At 43.6% G+C, this 23,207-nt stretch overlaps 1 protein-coding gene across 8 annotated transcripts in view; it reads right to left on the bottom strand.

The window, feature by feature from the left end:
* stau2 (staufen double-stranded RNA binding protein 2) overlaps window positions 1-23,207 on the bottom strand; it is a 200,501-nt gene that overhangs the window by 154,705 nt on the left and 22,589 nt on the right. For all 8 annotated transcript variants that reach the window (XR_010005706.1, XR_010005707.1, XM_062979336.1 and 5 more), the window contains exon 5: window positions 19,470-19,593. Coding sequence is in view for 6 of the 8 variants with exons in the window: in XM_062979336.1 (XP_062835406.1) it covers window positions 19,470-19,593 (124 nt within the window). In the remaining 2 variants the exon portion in view is untranslated. The remainder of the gene's footprint in view (window positions 1-19,469; window positions 19,594-23,207) is intronic.

Below are 23,207 nucleotides of genomic sequence, written 5' to 3'. Positions count from 1 at the left end.
GATATGTTAAATGTAGAAATCACAAATTACAAATGGAATAATATAGATAAAATTGAAAATATTGCAATAATCAAGGGGATGTGGGAACCAGTTAAGAACTATTTAGAGAATGTACTAAGATGTGGAGTGGAAAAATTAAGATTGAGATTGATATTTCAAATGTAACTTCTGTAGTTTGTTGTATAAAGTGTATGTACAAGGAGGGGAGGGTGGGAGGGTGGGAGTGGGATAAAATGACAAAACAACAATAAAAAATGAAAATGATATTGCAGGCTACAGACAGATTTTAATCAACTAATTAAAGGGGTGCTTCAAATGGCTCAATTAATACAAAAACAAGGAAAAGCACTATGAATAAGGTCTCACGTAGAAGGCGATCACAAAGATTTTAAAGATGTAATCTTATACATACTTCACTGTAACTGCTACTGAACTCAAGAAATTAGACATATATAGAAAGACATGTGCATCTCCCACCGCAATTCCTCACAATCCTAGTAGTTGGAATTTTTAAAGCACTACTTATAGTAACAATTTTAGCACAAAATCTGGCATGAAAGTGAGTTTCACAGAAGCTGCATTAATTAATATAGTGGTACTTACATGGCAAAATGCCAAGCAGACTTCACCCAACATGTTTACCATAAGGTTTGTAAATATAGTTTAATATGTTCAAAATCAGTTTTAAAACCCAGCACCTATTCTTAGCAGGGCCTTAGAATGAAGACTATTACACTGAAAATAAGCTTTTAAACTAAGACCCATAATGCAAAGAGTAAATGTTTACAGCAAATTCTTAGCATCTAAAAACAGAGGTTCATAACAAGCCGTCAAGTTGGTGTGATCAGGCGCCATTGTAATTAAATAAATCACAATGGTCTGTTGACAATTACAAAACTCATTTTGGTTTGCCACAGAGGCAAACAAAATTTCTGTTCATTATGCTTTTACTGGAATATGATGTCATAAGATATAAGCATGCTGAAACAATCTGCTTCCTTCCTAGCCAAAATATTAATTGCATACTAAGAATCCCAAGGGTCTCTACATATATGGTCAAATACACAAGAAAATGAATAAAATATTACTGTATCAACCAATGTTATAATAATGTCACACATTCTGTATTTCTGTTAAGGCTCATATTTCTGTCATATACATTCCTGGAAGAATATATGACTATAAAGTTCTCAACAAAGCAGGCTACATCTCAAACTGAAAGGATTGTTAAGTTATCCTTTGCAGTGTATCTGCCAATTTGCAAAAAACAGATGAACTTATATTACGTGAGGGCAGATGAAGCTGGTAGAGGGAGGATGTTTGGCAGCTTAATTTGCCTTCAGGACATAGTCAAATAGTCAACTTGATATCCAGGGTGGTTAGACCTAGCTTAACATCTCGTTTTACAAATCAGGTCCAGCTTTCCTTGCTAATATACTGGGGTTTCATTTTAAAAATTATTACCTGCATTACATGTAGGGGAGATGGACTAACAATCCACATAACTTTTTTGTTTCCAAAGACAGAACATAACTGTTCATTTTAAAAATGTTTAATAATATATTTTCTTAATGATAAGCTTCATATATGTCTTGTACCTCTATGTGAACTAATAAAAGAGCACTGCTATAATCTCAATGCTGGATTATAACTGAACTGCCTACCCATGCCAAGGCAAGTACCATATCCTTTCATGGCACTGCCTTATGCCTTAAGCCTACTCACTTTCCAAGTATACCCAGACATGAAGTGTCTTCCCAAAAATAAATTTATCTCACTCCTGTAAATATGTTTTATCAACATTAGTTTCTCTAAAACATTTTAATGTACTACATACAGGGCCGGCCCCACTATTGAGGCACCTGATGCCGCCGCCTCGGGCGCAGGCCCGGGGGGGCGCCGTCAGGCTGGGCGGGAGGCGGGGCACCGCCCTGACGGTGCCCCGCCTCCCGCCCAGTGCGCCCTGGCCCGTCTGGCCTGCTAGAAAATGCCAGACGGGCGAGCGGGAGCAGCGTGGGAGGCGGGGCCAGCTCTGACGCCGCTCCCCCCCCGCCCAGCGTGCCTTGGCCCTGCCTCCCACGCAGCGTGGGAGGCGGGGCCAAGGCACGCTGGGCGGGGGGGGGGGAGCGGCGTCAGAGATGGCCCCGCCTCCCACGCTACCCCCGCTCGCCCGTCTGGCCATTTCTAGCAGGCTAGAGTTCAGCGGAGGTCCCTCCAGGCCGCAATCGCAATCGCAATCGCAATCGCGGCCTGGAGGGACCTCCGCTGAACTCTGGCCTGCTAGAAATGGCCAGACGGGCGAGCGGGGGTAGCGTGGGAGGCGGGGCCAGCTCTGGCCCCGCCCCCCCGCCCAGCGTGCCCTGGCCCCGCCTCCCACGGTTCATTACAGAATGAACCTCTTGCTATGAAAGCAAGATCTACAAATGAACATCAGGGCCGGCCGGAGATATTTTTTGATGTGAAGCGGGGGTGCTGAAAAGCGCCCCCGCCACCGGCGCCCTGGCCCCGCCCAGCGTGCCCTGGCCCCGCCTCCCACGCTGCGTGGGAGGCGGGGCCAGGGCACGCTGGGTGGGGGCGGGGCCAACTCTGGCCCCGCCCCCCTCACTATTCGCCCTGGCCCCGCCTCCCACGCAGCGTGGGAGGCGGGGCCAGGGCACGCTGGGCGGGGCCAGGGCGCCGGTGGCGGGGGCGCTTTTCAGCACCCCCGCTTCACATCAAAAAATATCTCCGGCCGGCCCTGACTACATATACTCATGTATAAATTAATCTCACATATAAGTCAAGGTCAGAGTTTGAGACCAAAGTTAAGGATTTTAAGATGACCTGTGGATAAACTGTGGGTGAAACTGATCAACATAGCTACCTGCGCTAAAACAAGCAAAGAAATCCCCAAACACCCACAATTTTCAGAGTAAAGCAATTTCATTGATTGCCTGTCTTGGGCATCCTGCAAAATATGGCTTTCCCAAGCGGCCTTGTTTTGTTTTGTTTTTTGGAAGATGACTTACAATAGGGACAGTTATAGTGAGAGACTGATGGCGGTGTCAGCCAAGTAGTGCAATAGTTGGCAGGACAGCCAGATCCACTTGGATTTTTCCCTCTCTTTACAACTATGTGGGCTACTTTGCTAAAAGGACGGGGAGTGTGCTGACAGCCAGGGAAGCATCTGTCCTGTCTGCTTTTTACAGCCACAAGAACTAGAGTCCTCCTCTGCTTTCCTCTTTTCTCTTTACCCCATCAAACTTTGGACTGCGATGGAGCATGGACTCCTCAGGAAAATCTCACGACTAAACATGTGAATTACTACCTTTCCTGCAATCACTGATTCAAAATAAATATGCAGATACAGGATTTTTCTATAAAAATACAGTATGAATCACTTTTTGGATAAAAGCTTAAGCTGCACAGGCCTTTGGAGAATGAATTCCCCATCCTCATGATAGATTTCGTACCTGTGACCATTTCCTTATCTGTTTCACTTTATTTTGTTCTATCAGTTTGATATAGCCACAGCGTCCACCCCATTCCAAGTTGCTCTCTCATTGATTGTAGCACTTAGACATCTACCTCATGTTTACAATACTCACTTGATGCACTTTGCCCAGTTTGTTTTTATAACCTTTACTTGGGTGTCAAATTCATGTTTTACTATGGTTATCATTTTAACTTTTTACTATGTCAATGTGTAAAATTTTCATATTTGTGTCAGTATCTTTTGATGTGTTTTATTTCATTTGCTGTTTTTATCCGGGCTTGGCCCCATGTAAGCCGCTCTGGGTCCCTTCGGGGAGATGGTGGCAGGGTACAAAAATAAATAATAATAATAATAATAATAATAATAATAATAATAATTATTATTATTAAGTGATGGCCATTCTTTCTTGGTAAGATTTTAAACTGCATGATCAATGCAAGCTTGGCTAATTTCTAGAAGCAGCTTCAGTCTTTGTTCCTAGTGTGAAGACAAGGGAAAAGGAGATGAGGAGGTTGCCCAACTTTACTGTGAGATCACTTCATGGAATGGGGTCTCCATAAAGATTTGTGGTTGTCAGGACCCAGGCTGCAGAGCACCAATAACCATGCGCGGAGACCAGATTCTATCTAATATCTTTATTAAGGGAATATATAAAGTCAATAAAAACAAGTGAAGAATAAAGTTCAGAAGTAGACCTTTCAGGAAAGGTCAAATATAGTCCAGGAAATCAATGTCCAATATGGGATATTAAGGTCCAAAGTTATAATCCAATAACCGAAACACACACTTTGCCAAGCAAAGTGTGGGGAAATGACAAGGTCCTTTAGTCCATAGAACTTGGCAACAAGGCTGGAAGCAAACAAGATTCTTGGCAAAACAAGGCTTGATACGAGGCAACAAGAAGCAAGAAGCAAGAACAAGGTCCGAGGTGAGGTCCGGGGAACAAGGCAGGCTTGGAACTAGAACAAGGTCCGTGGCTAGGTCCTGGAAACAAGGAAACTGGAGTAACGTAGTCCACACACGATCTCACTCCTGAAGCTGACGAATTGACTCCGCAAGGATCTCCTTGCGGGTAAACACCTATATAGGATCTTGTTTTCCCGCCAAGGACCACTTTCCCTGGGGAACAAGAAGTGAAACCCATACTATGTCCAGATGCATGACTCCTTAAGATTTCCCAAGGGAAACAGGCTTAATCAGCTAATTGTCTGGCAGCGATCCTGGCGCTTCGGCGATTCGCCTCCCTAGCGCCTCTATCTCGATTATAATTATCCCGGCGAGAGAACGGGGGAGAATTCTGCCCAAGGCTTGTTTGGCTGGCTTCTGGAGGGCAAACATCCTGCAGGTGCAAGGGCTCCAATTCTGGCTGAAACGGTGGGAAACCAAAGTTTTCCTCTTCGTCTGCCACAATAGTACTGGGAACGGGACTACATGGCCCATGAGACATCACACTATCCCCCTCCTCAAGGCCCCTCTCCAAAATGGGCCCTCTTCCCGAGGTGCGGGGCCACGGCTTGGCAGGGTAGGCCTGATGGAAGCGGCGGACTAAGTCGGGGGCATGGACTGTGGAAGCGTCTTCCCAAGAGCGTTCTTCGGGGCCAAAACCCACCCAGTCAATGAGATACTGAAGGCGGTGGCGGTGGAAGCGGGAATCCAAAATGTCCTGAACCTCGAATTCCTCCTCCCCGTCCACCAAAACAGGGGTGGGGGCCGGCCGGTCTGCATCAGGGCGCACACCATCCGCCGGAAGGAGCAGGGAGCGATGAAACACTGGATGGATGCGCATAGAGCACGGAAGTTGGAGTTTGAAAGTCACATGGTTAAGTTGCGCCACCACTGGATAGGGACCAATGAAACGGGCATCTAGCTTCCGGCAGGGACGGTGGGAGGGCAAAAAGCGAGTGGACAGCAGAACCCGATCTCCTACCTTGATTTCGGGGCCCGGTTGGCGATGACTGTCAGTGTGGCGTTTATAGTCCTCCTTGGCTTGGTCCAGTTGCTGGAGCAATAGTTGTTGCACCGCTGTGAGTTCTTGCAGCCAGTCCTCCGCTGCGGGGACTTCTGAGGTTTCAATGACAGGAGGAAAGAAACGTGGATGAAATCCGTAGTTTGCAAAGAACGGGGTTTCCTTGGTTGAAGCCTGGACACCGTTGTTGTAGGCAAACTCTGACAGAGGTAATAGGGATGCCCAATTGTCCTGCTGATAGTTTACATAACAGCGAAGGTATTGTTCCAAAGTGGCATTGGTGCGCTCCGTTTGCCCATCTGTTTGGGGATGGTGAGCTGAAGATAAACGAGAGTCTATGCCCAATAGTTGTTGTAGTGCCTTCCAGAATCGAGAGGTGAATTGAGATCCACGGTCAGTGACCAAACTCTTGGGCAATCCATGTAGCCGGAAAATATGCTGAAGGAATAAATCTGCAGTCTGTTTGGCCGTGGGAAGGCCATCACAAGGAATGAAATGGGCCAATTTGGTGAAAAGATCCACCACCACTAGGATCGTGGTATATCCAAGGGAGGGTGGCAGGTCGGTGATAAAATCCGCAGAAATTATCTCCCATGGACGAGATGGAGTAGGAAGGGGATGCAGTAGCCCTGAGGGCTTCTCTCTTCTTGTCTTGGAACGCTGGCATACCGGGCAGGTATTGACATATTTCTCCACATCCTTGCGGATCTTGGGCCACCAGAAATCTCGTAGGATCAAATGCATGGTTTTGAAAAGCCCAAAATGTCCTGCTGGCTTGCAGTCATGACACAGATGAAGTGTCTTTTCTCTGCCTGGTCCTGGAGGGATGTAGACATGATTTCTGTAGCATAATAGCCCGTCCTTAAGTGAGAAAGGGAAACGTAGTCCTTGGCGAATTTGATCTTGAGCCCAGGCATCCGCCTGTTGACTGGCTCTAATTTCTTGAGCACAAAGGGGTCCTGGAGTAAAGGGAGTCGGTTCAACTGCAGTGGATTTGGTGTTTCCCACTGTGAGCGTGGCAAAGTTTTCGGGCTGCAGCAATTGGGATTCGAAGGTCTCTCTGCGCCCTGCAGCATACTCTGGTTTCCGTGATAGAGCATCTGCTTGCTTGGTCTGAGCTGGGGTTACATAATGGATCTGGAAGTCAAAACGCTCAAAAAATAAAGCCCAGCGCTGCTGCCTCTGATTTAGCTTGCGGGCAGTTCTTAGATGTTCCAAATTACGATGGTCAGTATGAACCTCAATGGGAAATTTGGCCCCTTCTAACCAATGTCTCCAATTTTCAAAGGCTGCCTTTATGGCCAAAAGTTCCTTCTCCCAAATAGTGTAATTTCTCTCTGGGGCTGTTAGTTGACGGGAGTAAAAGGCACAAGGATGAAGATGTTCTCCCACTGGCTGCATGAGTACAGCCCCAATTGCCACATCGGAGGCGTCAGCCTGCACAACAAAAGGTGTTTTAGGATCAGGGTGCTGTAGAATTGGCTGGGACATGAATAACTTCTTCAGTTGCTGGAACCCTTTCTCTGCTTGCTCCGTCCAGCGGAAAGGCTGTTTTCCACGGATGCAGCTGGTGATTGGGTCAGACCAGCGGGCAAAGTCTGGAATGAACTTGCGGTAGTAGTTCGCGAACCCCAAGAAACGTTGCACTTCTTTCTTGTTGGTTGGCGCCCGCCATTCCAATACTGCTGAAACCTTTGCCGGGTCCATGGAGAGCCCTTGTGGCGAGACGCGGTATCCCAGGAAGTCTACCTCTTTTAGATTAAAAGCGCATTTTTCCAACTTGGCATATAGTCCATGATCCCGCAATCGTTGTAACACCATTCTGACGTGTTTCTCATGCTCCGATTGTGATCTAGAAAACACCAAAAAATCGTCCAAGTATATGATCAAGAACCGATCTAGATAATCCTGGAAAATATCATTGACAAAATGCTGGAACGTTGCGGGAGCTCCGGATAAACCGAAATTCATGACTAGGGACTCGAATAATCCGAATTTAGTCTGGAAGGCGGTTTTCCACTCGTCCCCCTCCCTGATGCGAACTAGATTGTAAGCCCCCCGGAGATCCAGCTTGGTGTAAACCTTGGCCCCTCGAAGCTGGTCTAATAGGTCCGAGATCAAAGGCAGGGGGTAGCGGTTCCGCTTCGTGATATTGTTCAATGTTCTATAGTCCACAACCAAGCGTAGGTCCCCTGATTTCTTTTTCACAAACATCACCGGGGAGGCAGCTGGGGATTGAGAGGGTCTGATGAATCCCTTGCGAAGGTTTGACTCTATGAACTCCCTGAGAGCTTCTTGCTCTGGTTCCGTCAGGGAGTAGAGGTGTCCTCGTGGGATCGGGGCCCCCTCCACCAAGTCAATGGCACAGTCATATGGTCTATGTGGGGGTAGTTTCTCGGCTTCCTTTTCATTGAAAACATCCCAAAAGTCTGAATATTTCTTGGGTAAGGTGATGATGGGCTCAGCGTCTGTGGCATGGCAGACCTTGGCTACTAGACAATGGTTTTGGCAATATTTTGAAGCAAACTGTAGTTCCCTGTTGGTCCAGGAGATGTTTGGGTCGTGGAGCGTCAGCCATGGGATTCCCAAAATCGCAGGGAAGTGAGGCACCTCGGTAACAAAGAAGGAAATCTCTTCCAGGTGTTCCCTTATCCACATCCTGGTAGGTTCAGTCCATTGACTTCCAGGTGTTCCCTTATCCACATCCTGGTAGGTTCAGTCCATTGACTTACAGGCTATCGATGGGACGGCCATCGATAGCCTGCACCACCCGGGCGTTCTTGAAATCGTGATATTGTAATCCCAGAGAGTCGGCATACTCTCTATCGATGAAATTGTTTGTTGCTCCTGAGTCTATCATGGCATGGATCATGACGGGTCCTTTTTTCGCTGACCACAATGTGACCACTAGGAGAAATAAGACTCCGGTTTGCGGCTCTTGAGTGGGGTTCTTGACCGGGTTGGCGAGCCTCTCTACGCCCGGTCGCTGGCTTCCCCCGCCGGCTTTGCGCCAGCCGCCTCGGCCATCTCCGTCTCCGCGGAGGACGCCGCCGCCAAGCGAGCGGCGGGCTTTTTCTTGGCTGGACATTCTCTGGCAAAGTGGCCCCCGTTCCCGCAGTACCAACAGAGGTTTAAACGTTGGCGGCGTGCCTTCTCGGCAACATCTAATCTGGGACGCACATTGCCCAACTGCATCGGCTCCTCCTCGCTTCCTCTCGGGTATGGGGCTGGTGGTGGGGGTCTCCACACTGGACGTGGCTGAATACTGGCGGAAGCGGGAGGTTTCACTCCAGCTCTTCCACTCTGGCCTCGGAGCCACTGTTTTTTGTTGGCAAGCAGGACTTCAGCCCGTAAACATTGATCAATCAGTCTCTCAAGAGAGTTTGGAGGTTCCACCTTGGAAATTTCTTCCTGCATCTCGATGTTGAGACCCTCACGAAACTGTCCTCTGAGGGCTATATCATTCCAACCGGTGTTTTGGGCCAGCACTCGGAACTCGGCTATGTACTGGGACAACGGCCTGTCCCCTTGGAAAAGGCGCCGGAGTTTATGGCCGGCCGCCTCTACATTGTCCTCGATCCCCCATGTCGCCTTAAGGTGATTCAGGAAGTTTTGCGCGGAACTTAGGTGCATGGAGCCCGCATCAAATAGCGCCGTCGCCCAATTGGCCGCTGGTCCTTCTAGGAGACTGTAAATCCACGCCCCCTTGACGTCTTCTTGGGGAAACTCGGCTTGACGGGCCTCTATGTACGCCTGGCATTGGCGACGGAAAACATGAACCTTGGAGGCTTCTCCAGTAAACTTGGTTGGAAGCGCCAGGGCAGGGAGCCGGACACGGCGTTCCTTCAAGCCCCGTATTTCTCCCTCCTGCGTATGGAGTGTGTCACGGATTCTGTCTAATTCATCCTTGGAAATGGTGTAGCTGAGTGGTTGGGCAGCCGCCCCGGTTCCTGTAGACATTCTGGCCTAAGGTTAATTGGTGCTTAGGTTGGCGGAGTCAAACTGTCAGGACCCAGGCTGCAGAGCACCAATAACCATGCGCGGAGACCAGATTCTATCTAATATCTTTATTAAGGGAATATATAAAGTCAATAAAAACAAGTGAAGAATAAAGTTCAGAAGTAGACCTTTCAGGAAAGGTCAAATATAGTCCAGGAAATCAATGTCCAATATGGGATATTAAGGTCCAAAGTTATAATCCAATAACCGAAACACACACTTTGCCAAGCAAAGTGTGGGGAAATGACAAGGTCCTTTAGTCCATAGAACTTGGCAACAAGGCTGGAAGCAAACAAGATTCTTGGCAAAACAAGGCTTGATACGAGGCAACAAGAAGCAAGAAGCAAGAACAAGGTCCGAGGTGAGGTCCGGGGAACAAGGCAGGCTTGGAACTAGAACAAGGTCCGTGGCTAGGTCCTGGAAACAAGGAAACTGGAGTAACGTAGTCCACACACGATCTCACTCCTGAAGCTGACGAATTGACTCCGCAAGGATCTCCTTGCGGGTAAACACCTATATAGGATCTTGTTTTCCCGCCAAGGACCACTTTCCCTGGGGAACAAGAAGTGAAACCCATACTATGTCCAGATGCATGACTCCTTAAGATTTCCCAAGGGAAACAGGCTTAATCAGCTAATTGTCTGGCAGCGATCCTGGCGCTTCGGCGATTCGCCTCCCTAGCGCCTCTATCTCGATTATAATTATCCCGGCGAGAGAACGGGGGAGAATTCTGCCCAAGGCTTGTTTGGCTGGCTTCTGGAGGGCAAACATCCTGCAGGTGCAAGGGCTCCAATTCTGGCTGAAACGGTGGGAAACCAAAGTTTTCCTCTTCGTCTGCCACAATAGTACTGGGAACGGGACTACATGGCCCATGAGACATCACAGTGGTGTATTATTTTCTCTCTTTTCAACATCCACCCTGTCCCCCTTTCGCCTTCAACATTCTTACTAGCAGGAAATGTGGCAAAAATAGGGAGGCACTTGACCAAATTCAAACTTTGAAACTCTTATTCACTGAGATTGTTAAACTGAGGGATTTGCTCAGGAAACTCTTTTGATCAGAGAGAGAATCTGAAGGACTGGTAGGACCATCAAAAATTGGTGACTTATAGAGGTGATGCTAAGGTTGGAAGCTGAAGGGAGGTGAAATAGGAGGGTCAGGTGATGGTCATCAGCTCCCTCCTGTTGGCCAGTCCTGCAGTGGGTGGCAACAATAAAAATGGTCATGTTGGTTAAACAGAGTCATGTTGGTTATGGATGGCAGAGGCAATGGGGTGATTAAGCTCCTCAAAAAGTCAATGCATTTCTGGCGCAGGACAGCAAGGCCACCAAGTATTCACAACAGGAGGTCCCTGAAATGGGTGATGGCAGTGGTGAATGGGCAAAGGCAAGAGCTTAAGTCTGCTCCAGGAAAACTCAAAGGATGTACTGGCTCCCTGCACTCTACCTGCCAACAGCAGGGAAGTGGCTATAGAACCTGGTAATCTTCTTTTAAAACAGTTCTCCAATTACCAGAAGTTCTAACCTCAACATTTATTTTTATTCTGCCTATGCAAATATCAGTTTTACTCAGAAAAACTACTACTACCAAGTCCCCCAACTGAGGCTGGGAGTAGAAAAGTAAAAAACTTATTCAGCTCTAGTTTTACCACAGAAGCCATAATCAATCTGTGTGATTCGCCTTCTGTTCTCACATATAAGAGGATCCTTGAATAAGAGGATACTCAACCGCACTGTTACAGAGAACTGCTGCACTTGCATAATCATCTAACCTAGATATTTAAGATCGCTTTAATTTAGAGGATTTTGAAAGTAACCTGAAAGGCAGTTCATCATACTTTTGAAAAGAAGAAAAATCATTCTCAGACCGCAGAAATCTAAATCTATGATTTGTAAGAGTCAATCAATCTTCTGCCTTCCAGAGGTTTTGGATTACAATTCCCACAGCCCCTTACTATTGGTACTGCTGGCTGAAGATCAAGTTGCCTACCCTAATAGATATATATGTGCATGTGTGCGTGCTATTTTTTTTAAACTATGTAAAGATAAATTTTAAAGGTACCTATGAACCTTCAGACCTAAAGCTGTACTAACAAAGAAAACCCTTCACGTATGTCATCCTTTCATAATTTTGCGCATTTTAGAAATCACCTAAGTTTCATAATTCTTGTCTTTGTATTTTCAGTGTTCCATAGTCTTCCCAATACGCCTTGAATAATTCCTGGCTTGGGCACTCACAACTCAGATTGAGATTCAGATCTATTGTGTTGCACCTACTTATATCTCACAACTAACGAAGCCCAGCTGGACTTATCCTCTACTGCCTCCACCTGGTTACCCTGAAGAGGGTCTACTGCATGTGACCAAAACAGCAACAGAAGAACAACTGCATTTTACACAGTGCTACAAAATACTACACTGATGTACTTGTGAGGACATACCAACAACACACTAGATTTGTAGTAATTTGTTGGCACATCACACTTCTAAGAGGATATTCCTGAAAGAGAAGTGGCTACATCCAAAAATTCAGTTATCTAATTATAGGCCTGCCAAAATATCTCACTAGTAACTTCTCCATCAAGGCATACCATTCAGTAGATCTAAATTTGTACACTTACATGAGTATTTCTACTGATGACTGCAGTATCTGCATAAATTAACCTGTCAAAACACCATAGACAGAATTGTTCTTAGCATTTCAGTTTCAGTGGTTATGCAATCAAATGTGGAGCTTGTCTTTTACATATATGCTTCTGAATTTTAAGCCCATTTTGTCTTTATATTCACAGGTTGCCTCAACAATGCAATAACCATTCAACAATATTCTCCAAAGAAACTATTGCTGCATGAAATATTACTTTTTTTTTGCTTTTCTCACTGAACACTGTCTGTTGTTAATATTTCATCTGGTTTAATTTTATGGAATTGCATTTTAAATCAGATTTTAACTAGAAAGCAGAAAGACTATCCCAAAAATAAAAATGAGCCTATTTTTAACAAGGAAAAATCAATTGCCTGGAAAAGCCATTTGTTTCCATCTTGTCGTTTGGCTATATGTGTCTAGCTGTAATAAGGTCAAAACCATGACTCATGATATCTCACTTCGGCAATGTAGAAATGGTTGCTTATGTCTGCCTTAGAACCTAAGAATAGTAGAGCCTGGAAAATGTTTATGTTATCGACACTAACGTCCAGAATATCCCAGCATGGCTATTGGTCATGCTAGCTGTAAAAGTTCTAAGTGTTGTAGTGTTCCTTTGGTTCCTTTCCTAAAGAGGGCAGGCTTGGTCCATAGCTGATGAGTGTATTACCTACTATAATGCACTCTACAGGGGGCTGACCTTGAACAAGTCTGAAAGCCACAACTAGTGCAAAATGTGGCAGACAGACTATAGCTAGGTGTCTATTTCAGAGACTTTATATCACTGCACTGGATTCCTATTTGCTTCCAAACTCAATTTATGGTTTTGGTTTTTATCTACAAAGCGTTTCATGATTGATGTGACTGCACTGCAGTTGGCGCATTGCACCGCCTTTCACTGCAGACCGTTGCCCGCCACTAGTTGGTTATCCAGCTGGCACCATAGGAGGTGGGTCGGGTTTTTGCCAGTGGTGGTACGGCCATGTCATGAGAAAAGAACCAACATCAGTAGTACAAACAGCACTATATTTGGAGATTGAAGCACAAAGATCACGTGAGCGACCAAAAAAAAGATGGATGGACACCATCAACGAAGACATGTATGCTGTATCCTCAGGTGCTGAGACCTGAGGATGTCCAAAACAAAGTCCTGTGGAAACGGCAGTCCCAATGCTAACCCCTCCATTGGGAAAATAGCTTAGAAAAAAGAAGTTTTTATTTACAAAATAAAACATTGCTGGCACCAGAACATTTGACAAACCACTTCCTTCTAGGTAAATCTGTCTTGCATTACAAAAAAGATTTTGGTAATGTATTCTAAGGCAAGAAATGCTGGAGTTCCCTATGCAAAACTGAAAGCCAGAATACAGATTATAAAAGCCTCAGATTTGTTTCTGCTAATACTACATTACATAACAACCTTAACAGCAGGCTGAGAGGAAAGAAACAATGTTTCCTAAACACTCATTACATCAGAAGAACATAAATAGTGTTGCATTTCGAATTGTAGTGTCTTTTTCTTATACTGAAAAGAACATTGTCTATTTTCCAACAAATTAATGAGGTAAACAAAAGGAATGAAGTGCCTCCATCTAATCCAGTACTGCATTTATCATTATTAACAATCCCGGTCAAACAAACTATTCAGATGATTTAAAATATATTACATAATGCCATATATTTTATTAATCTACTGGAAAGTTGGCCCCCCCTGGAGGTAGGGCATACATTACTTATTCTTACAGTAAAGATAGATAGCGTCTGGGATGTATAAACGTTTATCAGAGGGGATGGTCTGCTATTCGTATATTACTTAATGGCCTTGAAAAAGCAGCATGCAGCAATAAGGCAAAGCATTCTAAACTACAGAAAGGTTTTAGCCATTGATATCTAGGATAGAATTCAATGCCATACAATTAGACCTTTGGCTATGAAGTAATCCTCCACTCCTATCCTCATCCTGCCTGCCCTCTGGCCTAGAGTTCTCCAGTATTGTGGAAAAATTGAAGAGGGCTACAAAGGGTAGAAGAATCTGCCCTCTTCCTGTTGTGTTGATGGGTGCCATTTCATTAATGATTTCATAGGCAGGGAATACCCAGAAGTGCACAGAAGTCAGTTTCTTGTTCTGAAAAACAGGGATCAAATTAAACAGTGTGAGGAGAGCTCCAGCCTATTTGAAAGGCAAACAGACTCTTCTGGAGGCTTCCAGGAGAAACAATTCTCTTTGGGGGTGCAGAAAAAGAGTGATCTGGGGAGTCTACATGATGAAAGGCCACAAAAACAGCTTGGGGGCTGCATACATGGGATATCTACATAGACCTTTTCATGCATTTTATAACCACTATTAAAGAAAGTGACTTCACTGTGGAGATAGCACCAGTTTAAAGCCTAAATGGTGATTACATAAACCACAGAGAACCGATGCACATTAAGGGCTTTCTTTCAGGCACTTTTGTGGGAGCTTGTTGTCTGGCTGCCCCAGTTTGTAGCAAAATTTGAACTGCATTAAATGGTCAGGGTAAATACTGCCATAGCTTCCGGGCCGCTTTTTGTTTTCTTTCTCTCCTACTCCAGTCTATTCTTCAGAATATAACATTTCTTTGTCAAAAATGTATTACATGCATGAATGTCTGCCCTTTCTTGCAGGAGTCACACAGAAAAGTTTTGTGTTGTTTTGTGTTGTAGCCCTGTTGCTAATCACCATCATCTGAAGTGATAACTACTGGCAAAGGCACAAGACATCACCTGCAGGCTCCCTTGCCACTGGGCTCCAGGGACAGCTTTCTGAAACAGATGTTCCAGCTTTTAAAAAGTCACAGGAAATGGGCTGACTTTCCTCCTTTTCCTTTCCTAGAAACAAGCACCAGCACAGCTGTACTCAGCAATTCCATTAAAACAATGTGTGTGAGAGAGAATGAGTGTGGAGGGGGCGGATGGTGGTGGCAAGTAAGAGGTGCTGTGCAGATAAATTAAACACTATTAATGCACTTTACATTCTGATTCAGTGTTGACAGTCTTCTAAAGATGGATAACTTGAGATGACACCACTAGGCTTAAGAAATTTACTTCCTTTCTTTTCCCATCATAATTTTCCAGAGTTGAGATCAGTCGAAAAAATTTATGGAGTGGAAAGACTTCAACCAGCAGCCAAATTCTGATGGTTTTAGTAGTCAAAACCATCAGAATTTGCTGTTATAACAGGCATTCAGATCGATTTAACCCTGTGACTAATCTGCAGTGCTCCTCCTGCAGTTAAAGGCATCAATTTCAGACTGTGTCCTTTAAGAAAACAACATTTCACTATGCCATACAATCATCTTAGTTTACCTCCACAGCTGATCTGAATTCTAATGTTGTATTGTTTTTTCTATAATACCTGTTCTTGGATTCCATAGGTGTAAGCTTTGGTTCTAATCTTGCCTATCCTAGATCTTAGCCTTATCTCTCTCTTTAGGGTTATCATCGCTGCATGCCTTGTTCCCCAACTTGTGATCCTATATTCATCTCATTTTGTCTTACTTCCTCTCCAAAAGAAGTTATCTGAATCCTTTATTTTGTTAACTCCATAAATTTACTGAAAGAAATCTGGCAATGCTGACATTGTGCACTGCTTGGCAGGTTCAGTTTCAGTGAATCTGATGTTGAAAAGAAAATGGATTGAGGGAAAAGGGAAAGAAAAGAAATCACAGCTTAGGCAGAGGGGTGAAGCAGAAGAGATCCTTGCATGAACCAATCAATAGCATATGTTAAGCACACAGATCATTTTAAAGTGAGACAATGGGCACTTCCACACAGCCATATAATCCAAGATAGTTGGATTAGGCAGCTAATCCACAATATCTGCTTTGAACTGGGTTATCTGAGTCCACACTGCCATATAATCTAGTTCAATGTGGATTTTATACAGCTGTGTGGCAGGGGCCAAGGTTAGGAAAATGTTTTGAGTTTCAAGCTATTATAGTCTGTCTAGTTACATATACAATAGTTACAGTCATTAAAAGTGCTTAAGAAAAAATAATATAAAGAAAGGAACACTGCAGCCAAACTATTGCTGAGATTATGAAATTATGACAGTAGTTGTCACTCCGTATCCATAGATTATGAATCCACAGATTCAACCATCCATTACTTGAAAAATATGAAAAACGAATTCCAAATTGACAAAATTTTAGTATGCCATATAATGGGACATGAGCATTCATGGTATGGAACCAATGCCTAGTGAATACCAAAGAAGCACTTCATTAAATAGAAGATATATATAAATGGGAATCCTTTTTCGTGGCGCACGCACCTTCCTTCTCCTTCTTCATGCAGCACGAAGGAGGAGGGAACCTTCCTTCTCCTTCGCACTGCACGCACCTTCCTCGGTGGAGGAGGAGGAAGCTGCCACCTTCCTCAGAGGAGGGAGCTGCTGCCATCGGGGAAGCCACCACCGAGGAGGAAGAAGCCACCACCACCACCACCACCAATGAAGCCACTGCTGAGGAGGAGCCAACACTGCCAAAGAAGCTGCTGCTTAGGAGGACGGAGCCGCCATCGCCGAGGAGCCACCGCCTTCCTTGGTGGCAGCAGCTCCCTCCTCCTAGGTCTTACTTTTGGGGGATGTCTTATATTTGGCAATACAGCAAAACCTCTTCTAGGTCATATTTTCAGGGGATGTCTTATTTTCAGGGAAACGTGTGTGTGTGTGTGTGTGTGTGTGTGTGTGTGTGTGTATCTCACCTGTAAGCATAACTATAGATTTTCTTTGGAATAACGGCCACACAGGCTAATTTTGATAATAATAATACTGTATTTACTCAAATCTAATGCTCACCTTTTTGGCTAAATTACCTCCCCAAAATTAGGGTGTACATCAGATTCATGTAATACAGTACGTATTGAGCCAAAGAAAAAGGGAAAGCTACTCAGGAGCAACTGGAGTTCCTATTTGAGTGAAATAACTTCTAATTTAATTCGTATGGCTCTATGTTATGAAATGCTGGGATTTGTAGTTTAGTGAGGCATAAGTATTCTTTGGCAGCACCCATGATGTCAAACTGCATCTCCCATAGAACTGAGCCAGGACACTTAAAGTGGATTCATTCTACAGCATAGATGCACCCAAGATTTTCTTTTCCATTACTGAAAGCTTTGGTGTTCTAACACTTTTGTTTTTAAAGAAGAAATCATAAACAGGCAACTACTGTGATGCGCACCTTTTTGGGCCAAATTACAAAGAGTGTACTTTTTGCCGCTGCACATTACATTCACCAGCAAATACTATTTTTGGTTCCAGTATTTTGAAAATTGACATGCACATTAGATTCGATGGGGCATTAGACTCGAGTAAATACAGATAATAATAATAATAATAATAATAATAATAATAATAATAATAATAATAATAATAATAATTTGCCCGCCTCTCTTTGAGAGTAATGTCAAGATTTATCATTACATCACTATTATAACATTTCAATTCTTTTAATTCAGTGGATTAACCAACATAAACATTAGGTGATTAACTGTTTGGGTAAAAACATATACAGTAAAACCCCGCTCGTTCGAGCCCCGCCGCAAAGGCCCTCCCCATTCACCTGCTCACTGGCGTGCGTGTTGCTAGGAAGATAGCAAGCTACCTAGCAACATGCACAAGGCGCTCGCCCCTTGGGAGGTGGCCCCTGTGTGTTGCTAGGTAGATAGTAAGCTACCTAGCAACACGCAGGGGGCACCTCCCAAGGGGCGAGCGCCCCGTGCATGTTGCTAGGTAGCTTGCTAACTACCTAGCAACACGCACGTCCGACTCCTTTGCCACGCCGGGCACCAGTGTTGCCGCCCCAGCGTGACGAAGGAGCCGAGGCACGGGCGGGTGGGTGGGTGGGTGGGTGAATGGGGAGGGCTTTTGCGGCCCTCTCCGTTCACCCACCTGCCGAACGAAGGGGCTTTCTTACTTTGGCAAAGGCTTGGAGCCAGGGAAGCGGGAGTCACTTCCCTGGCTCCAGGCCTCCGCCAAAGGGAGGGAGAGCCCCTTCGTTGCGGGGGTGCTCCCAACCGCGGGGAGGCCTCTCCGTGGGGACGAGGGCTGGATCGGGAGGCTCTGCAAACGCCTCCCAATCCAGTCCTCGTCCCCATGGAGAGGCATCTCCATGCGGATGAGGACTGGATCGGGAGGTGTTTGCAGCGCCTCCCGATCCAGCCTTCGTCCCCATGGAGAGGCCTCACCACGGTTGGGACGAGGGCTGGATCGGGAGGCATTTGCAGCGCCTCCCGATCCAGCCTGCGTCCCGCCTGGTAATCCGAGTTATCCGGTTGATCGAGTTGAGGTCCGCCGGTTTAACTCGGACTACCGGGGTTCTACTGTATCAGTATAGTTAAGAACTGCTGTTTTGGTTCTGAAGTAGCATTATAAAAAGGAAAGGGAAAATATAGCATGACATGGATTTTTTAAAGAAAAAATTACATTTCAATATTTCATGAGGACAACACTATTGAGGTTCTAGACATTGTACAGATAAGACAGATAATTATAACAATAGCTTTATCCTGCCTTTTCCTTAGTAGGACAGAGGACCAAGAGAAGTCCCGCTAGAGCTTACACATGCTCAAATAGGAATATATACACTCCTTTAGATAGCCTGAACACCAACCATAAGAAGCAGGCGATCAGTCAGTTGAACATTCCTAAAGCAGTTTCCCCATAGCCTTAAGGACCACTGCATGAGACTTTTTAAAAATGTAGTTACAGTTTGAGAGCATCCCAGGTTTTCTGGGTCTATGCAATGTTGATGGTTAAAAAGATGGCAACGAGGTTTGACAATTATTCTTTAGATTACCAAATTGCAAAATCAGATGGATGTTAACAATATCTGGCTTCCTTTGACTGGCAAAGACAACAGAAGTTATCTCCTCAAGGCAGGGAGATACCTAAATGGAATAAGTTACTTTCACAAAATCCTGCAGTGGTTCAACATTTGAAAAGAGCAGTCAGAATAGGAAAATGAAAGCTTCGCTATTCGCTCACAACAGCTGTTGGGAGATCATATCAACTCCTAGGAATGTCTTAAATAGGAGGTTTGTAAAATTTAGAATGATTTTTTATTATTATTATTATTAATAAGCCAAATGCTATCGAGTAACAACATCTGCAAACTGAAGAATGCCATGAATATCTACTGGGAAGGAAGAATAGTTCCGTTTCCTGCTAACTTTCCAGATGCAGTTTCTCAATCTCATCCAGAAGGAAAAAGAAATTCCAGAATCCAGAGCACGCTTGAAGCAGATAAGATATCAAATAATTAAAGGCAACATATAGAAATGAGACACTAAAATCTGGCTTATGGCAATTTCTGGTATGGCACAGGAGTGACAGCAACTGAAGAATCACTGGAAAATTCACAAACCTCTGATTGTACATGCCTCGAAAGTTGTAATTTGGAGCTGGTTTTTGATCTAGTGGCCGATAGATGGCAGGCTCTCCTCTTTTCATAGCAAGACCATTCAACTGCACTGTTGGGGTAATACTGCCTGTCGAAAATAGGAACACATATCCATCATTTAATAAGTTCAAAAATCAGCACTGTTTCCAGCTTTCTTAGTTGTGACTAGAAATCAGTATGAACATTTAAGTCCAAAATTGTCTATGAGAGTAAACAGAGATTATAATTCTCAAGCCTGGAGGCAATCCTGTTGACTCTAGAGAAAGGTTAAGTCACACACTCTCTTACAATTTAGTACAGATGTTGTAAAGTTGGAAATCAAAGAAGGAAGAAAGAAACTTTTTTTCTAAATGGAGGTTTTTAAGTATGCACAAGTCACATAATATCATCTAGATATATTTTGTGTCCAATACAAGTTCTGAAAAATCCAATACATTTGCATTTACATGCCATTATGTATGAAAAAAATCAGCAATTAGCTTGCCTAAATGCCCACTTGGAGAAAAAGATAAGGGTTGGAGAAAAAGATACAAAATGGGGGATGCCTGGCTTGACAGCAGTACAGGTGAAAAAGATCTTGGAGTCCTTGAGGGCAACAAGTTAAACATGAACCAACAATGCGATGCAGCGGCTAAAAAAGTCAATGGGATTTTGACCTGCCTAAATAGGAGTCTAGTGTCTAGATCCAGTCATGCTACCCCTCTATTCTGCTGTTGTCAGACCACACCTGGAATACTATGTCCAATTCAGGGCACCGCAATTGAAGGAAGATGTTGACAAGCTGGAATGTGTCCAGAGGAAGGCGACTAAAATGATCAAGCCCTATGAGGAGCAGCTTAAGGAGTTGGGCATGTTTAGCCTGCAGAAGAGAAGGCTGAGAGGTGGCATGATAGCCATGTATAAATATGTAAGGGGAAGTCATAGGGAGGAGGGAGCAAGCTTGTTTCCTGCTGCTCTGGAGACTAGGACGTGGAATAATGGCTTCAAACTACAGGAAAGGAGATTCGACCTGAACGTCAGGAAGAACTTCCTAACTGTGACAGCTGTTCAGCAGTGAAACTCTCTGCCCCGAAGTGTGGTGGAGTCTCCTTCTTTGGAGGCTTTTAAGCAGAGGCTGAATGGCCATCTGTTGGGGGTGCTTTGAATGAGATTTCCTGCTTCTTACCAGGGGGTTGAACTGGATGGCCCATGAACTCTATGATTCCATGAATAAGGATTGGGAATATCAGTATTGGATAGTAACCCAGCTAAGAATCTAAACCTAGAACTAGCTTTCACTTCTTTTGTGCAGCACCAACATATATAAAAACACTTAATTAGCCACATATACTTTAACTTTTGGCCAAACTATTATGGAATCAGGGGCAGGAGACGACTTCAGGAAGTCTCCAGTTTCCAAAAATTAAATATACACCTTTTATTGTGTGAAGTGCTTCATGTATTACACAGAAAGCACATCTACTCATTTCCTTAATTTCTAAAACATATGTATTTTCACACTGGTAAGCAGGTTACAAAAATAATGAAAAATAAAAACATAATAAAGCATTTGAAATACCACTTTTTAATTTTTTTTCTAAAAGAACACCTCATTGCCTTCATTTCGTTTCTCACTTACAATGACCCTATCACAGATTTGTTCAAAAGGTATTGTCACCTCCTTTCTGCGAGGCTGAGACAGTGTGATTTGCCAAAAGTCAACCACTGCCAAGTAGGGATTTAAATCATAACATCATGGGAGTCCTAACCAAAAGCTAAATCCCTGCAGCACACTTTTATACATTGTAAAGGCATGATGCAGTGGTCAGAGTAAACATTTCAGAAGCATTTTAATTTTTCAGACTCTGGGTAGAATACATCTGTTTATGCATGTAGTACTGTAACACCCTATAAGTAATTAAGCAATGTTTACAACTATCCTGCACTGTGTACAGGAAGACTGGCATCAAAAATGAAAACAACTGGCTATATTAGACGAAGTAGCATTTCTTAAAAACTTTCAAACCTACCCCAAATATGTTACCTTGAAGGACAGTATCTTTCTATGACCCTGGGAGACATCTATAATCTACTGGAGAGGGTCTTCTCTCGGTCTCATCACCCGTTCAAGTGTGCTTGGTGGAAATACGGGAGAGGGCCTTTTTTGTGGCTGCTCCCAGACTGTGAAACCCCCTCCCAAGAGAGACCAAGATGACCCCATCCCTACTGGCCTTCTGGTAACAGGCCCTTGGGGAAGGATATAGGGCAGGCTTTGGGGAGGTTGGGTGGGATTGGGCAGGATATGAGTCTTAAAAGTCAATTTAGTGTATTTAAATTCTTTTTTACCACACTGTTACTATTTGTTTTTTAAACTTTTGTATTGTACTTTTAAGCCTTTTCTAGTGTAGATTATTAGCCACCTTGAGTCCCCATGGGGAGAAAGGCGGGGTATAAATGAAGTTAATAACAATAATAATAACAATAATAATACTTTGTGTAGCGAGAATATTTATAAAGCAACTTACACTTTCAGAAGTCTACATACCCAACTCTAAACAATTTTGAAAATGTTTTAATTCATAATCATGGCTCATAACAATTTTGTATTTAACACATATAAAAGGCAGAATATAAGCTAAACTTAGAATATTATATACTTTTAGAAAAGAAAAGCTAACATTATTAAAAGTAACTCAACATTTTGTAATAAGACTTTTCTTTCCATGGCTAAAAACCATGCTGAACCTCCTGCCAGCTTAAAACATAGGTACAGGAAACCTTAAAAGACAAGGCAGAATTTTATTTACTCTGTTAATTTTGTAAGGTTTTAGGGACAAACCTTCTAACAACCAAGGTAAAATTAGCAACCTGAATAGTAATGACAATATTGTTTCCTGTTACCAATAAATAAATCAATTCCAAGGGGGATCTCTTTATCAGACAGCAAAGGATATAGGAAATAATAATAATAATAATAATAATAATAATAATAATAATAATAATAATAATAATAATTCATATCCCGCTTTTTCTCTCCATACAGAGACTAAAAGCAGAAAAGAATTTGTGTCTTAAGGAATTATACAGTGAGCATCTTAATAAATATTGAGAGATATTCTCAACTTCATCAGACTTGCAGATATAGAATGTTTGGTCTGATAGGGTGTTATTAAACCTTGTATCCAAAAAGACAGTAGGCATACACTGCAATTGCAGAACCATAAATATTTTGTTTCTTAAAGGGAGTACAATGAAGTGTGTAATGTATTTAATCAAAACGTCCTGTTGTATACAGAATACTATATAAAGTAGGATCTTTCAGTGACTAAAGACAAATCCCATCATTTCAAATAAAGATGGATTTTTTTTCTTGAACAACTGTTTAACTCCAATGGAGGAGAAAGCTGGAAGTTCTTCAATATTAATTCTAAAGAATTTTGACAGTTTAGTCAGAGGAGATTTGTGATGCAGTTTACAGTTGTTCTAAAAAGGATTTATGGCAAGCAAGATTCATTAATGTAAGCCAGTATAAGGCAAAAACAAGATGGGCACCTGTTGCTACAGAAGGCAGCGTTGTTTCAGAACCAAAGGAGAGATGCAGGTGTATCTTCATGATTAACTAACATGGATCTCATTCCTGTGCCATGCATCATCATCATCATCATCATCATCATCATCATCATCTAATTACTTATTAATCGCCCTCCATCCAAGATGCTCTAG

Source organism: Anolis carolinensis, chromosome 4 (genome assembly GCF_035594765.1).
Source record: "Anolis carolinensis isolate JA03-04 chromosome 4, rAnoCar3.1.pri, whole genome shotgun sequence".
Classification (NCBI taxonomy): Eukaryota; Metazoa; Chordata; class Lepidosauria; order Squamata; family Dactyloidae; genus Anolis; species Anolis carolinensis.
Note: the sequence above shows the minus strand (reverse complement) of the source record. Positions and strands in the feature narration are given on the sequence as shown.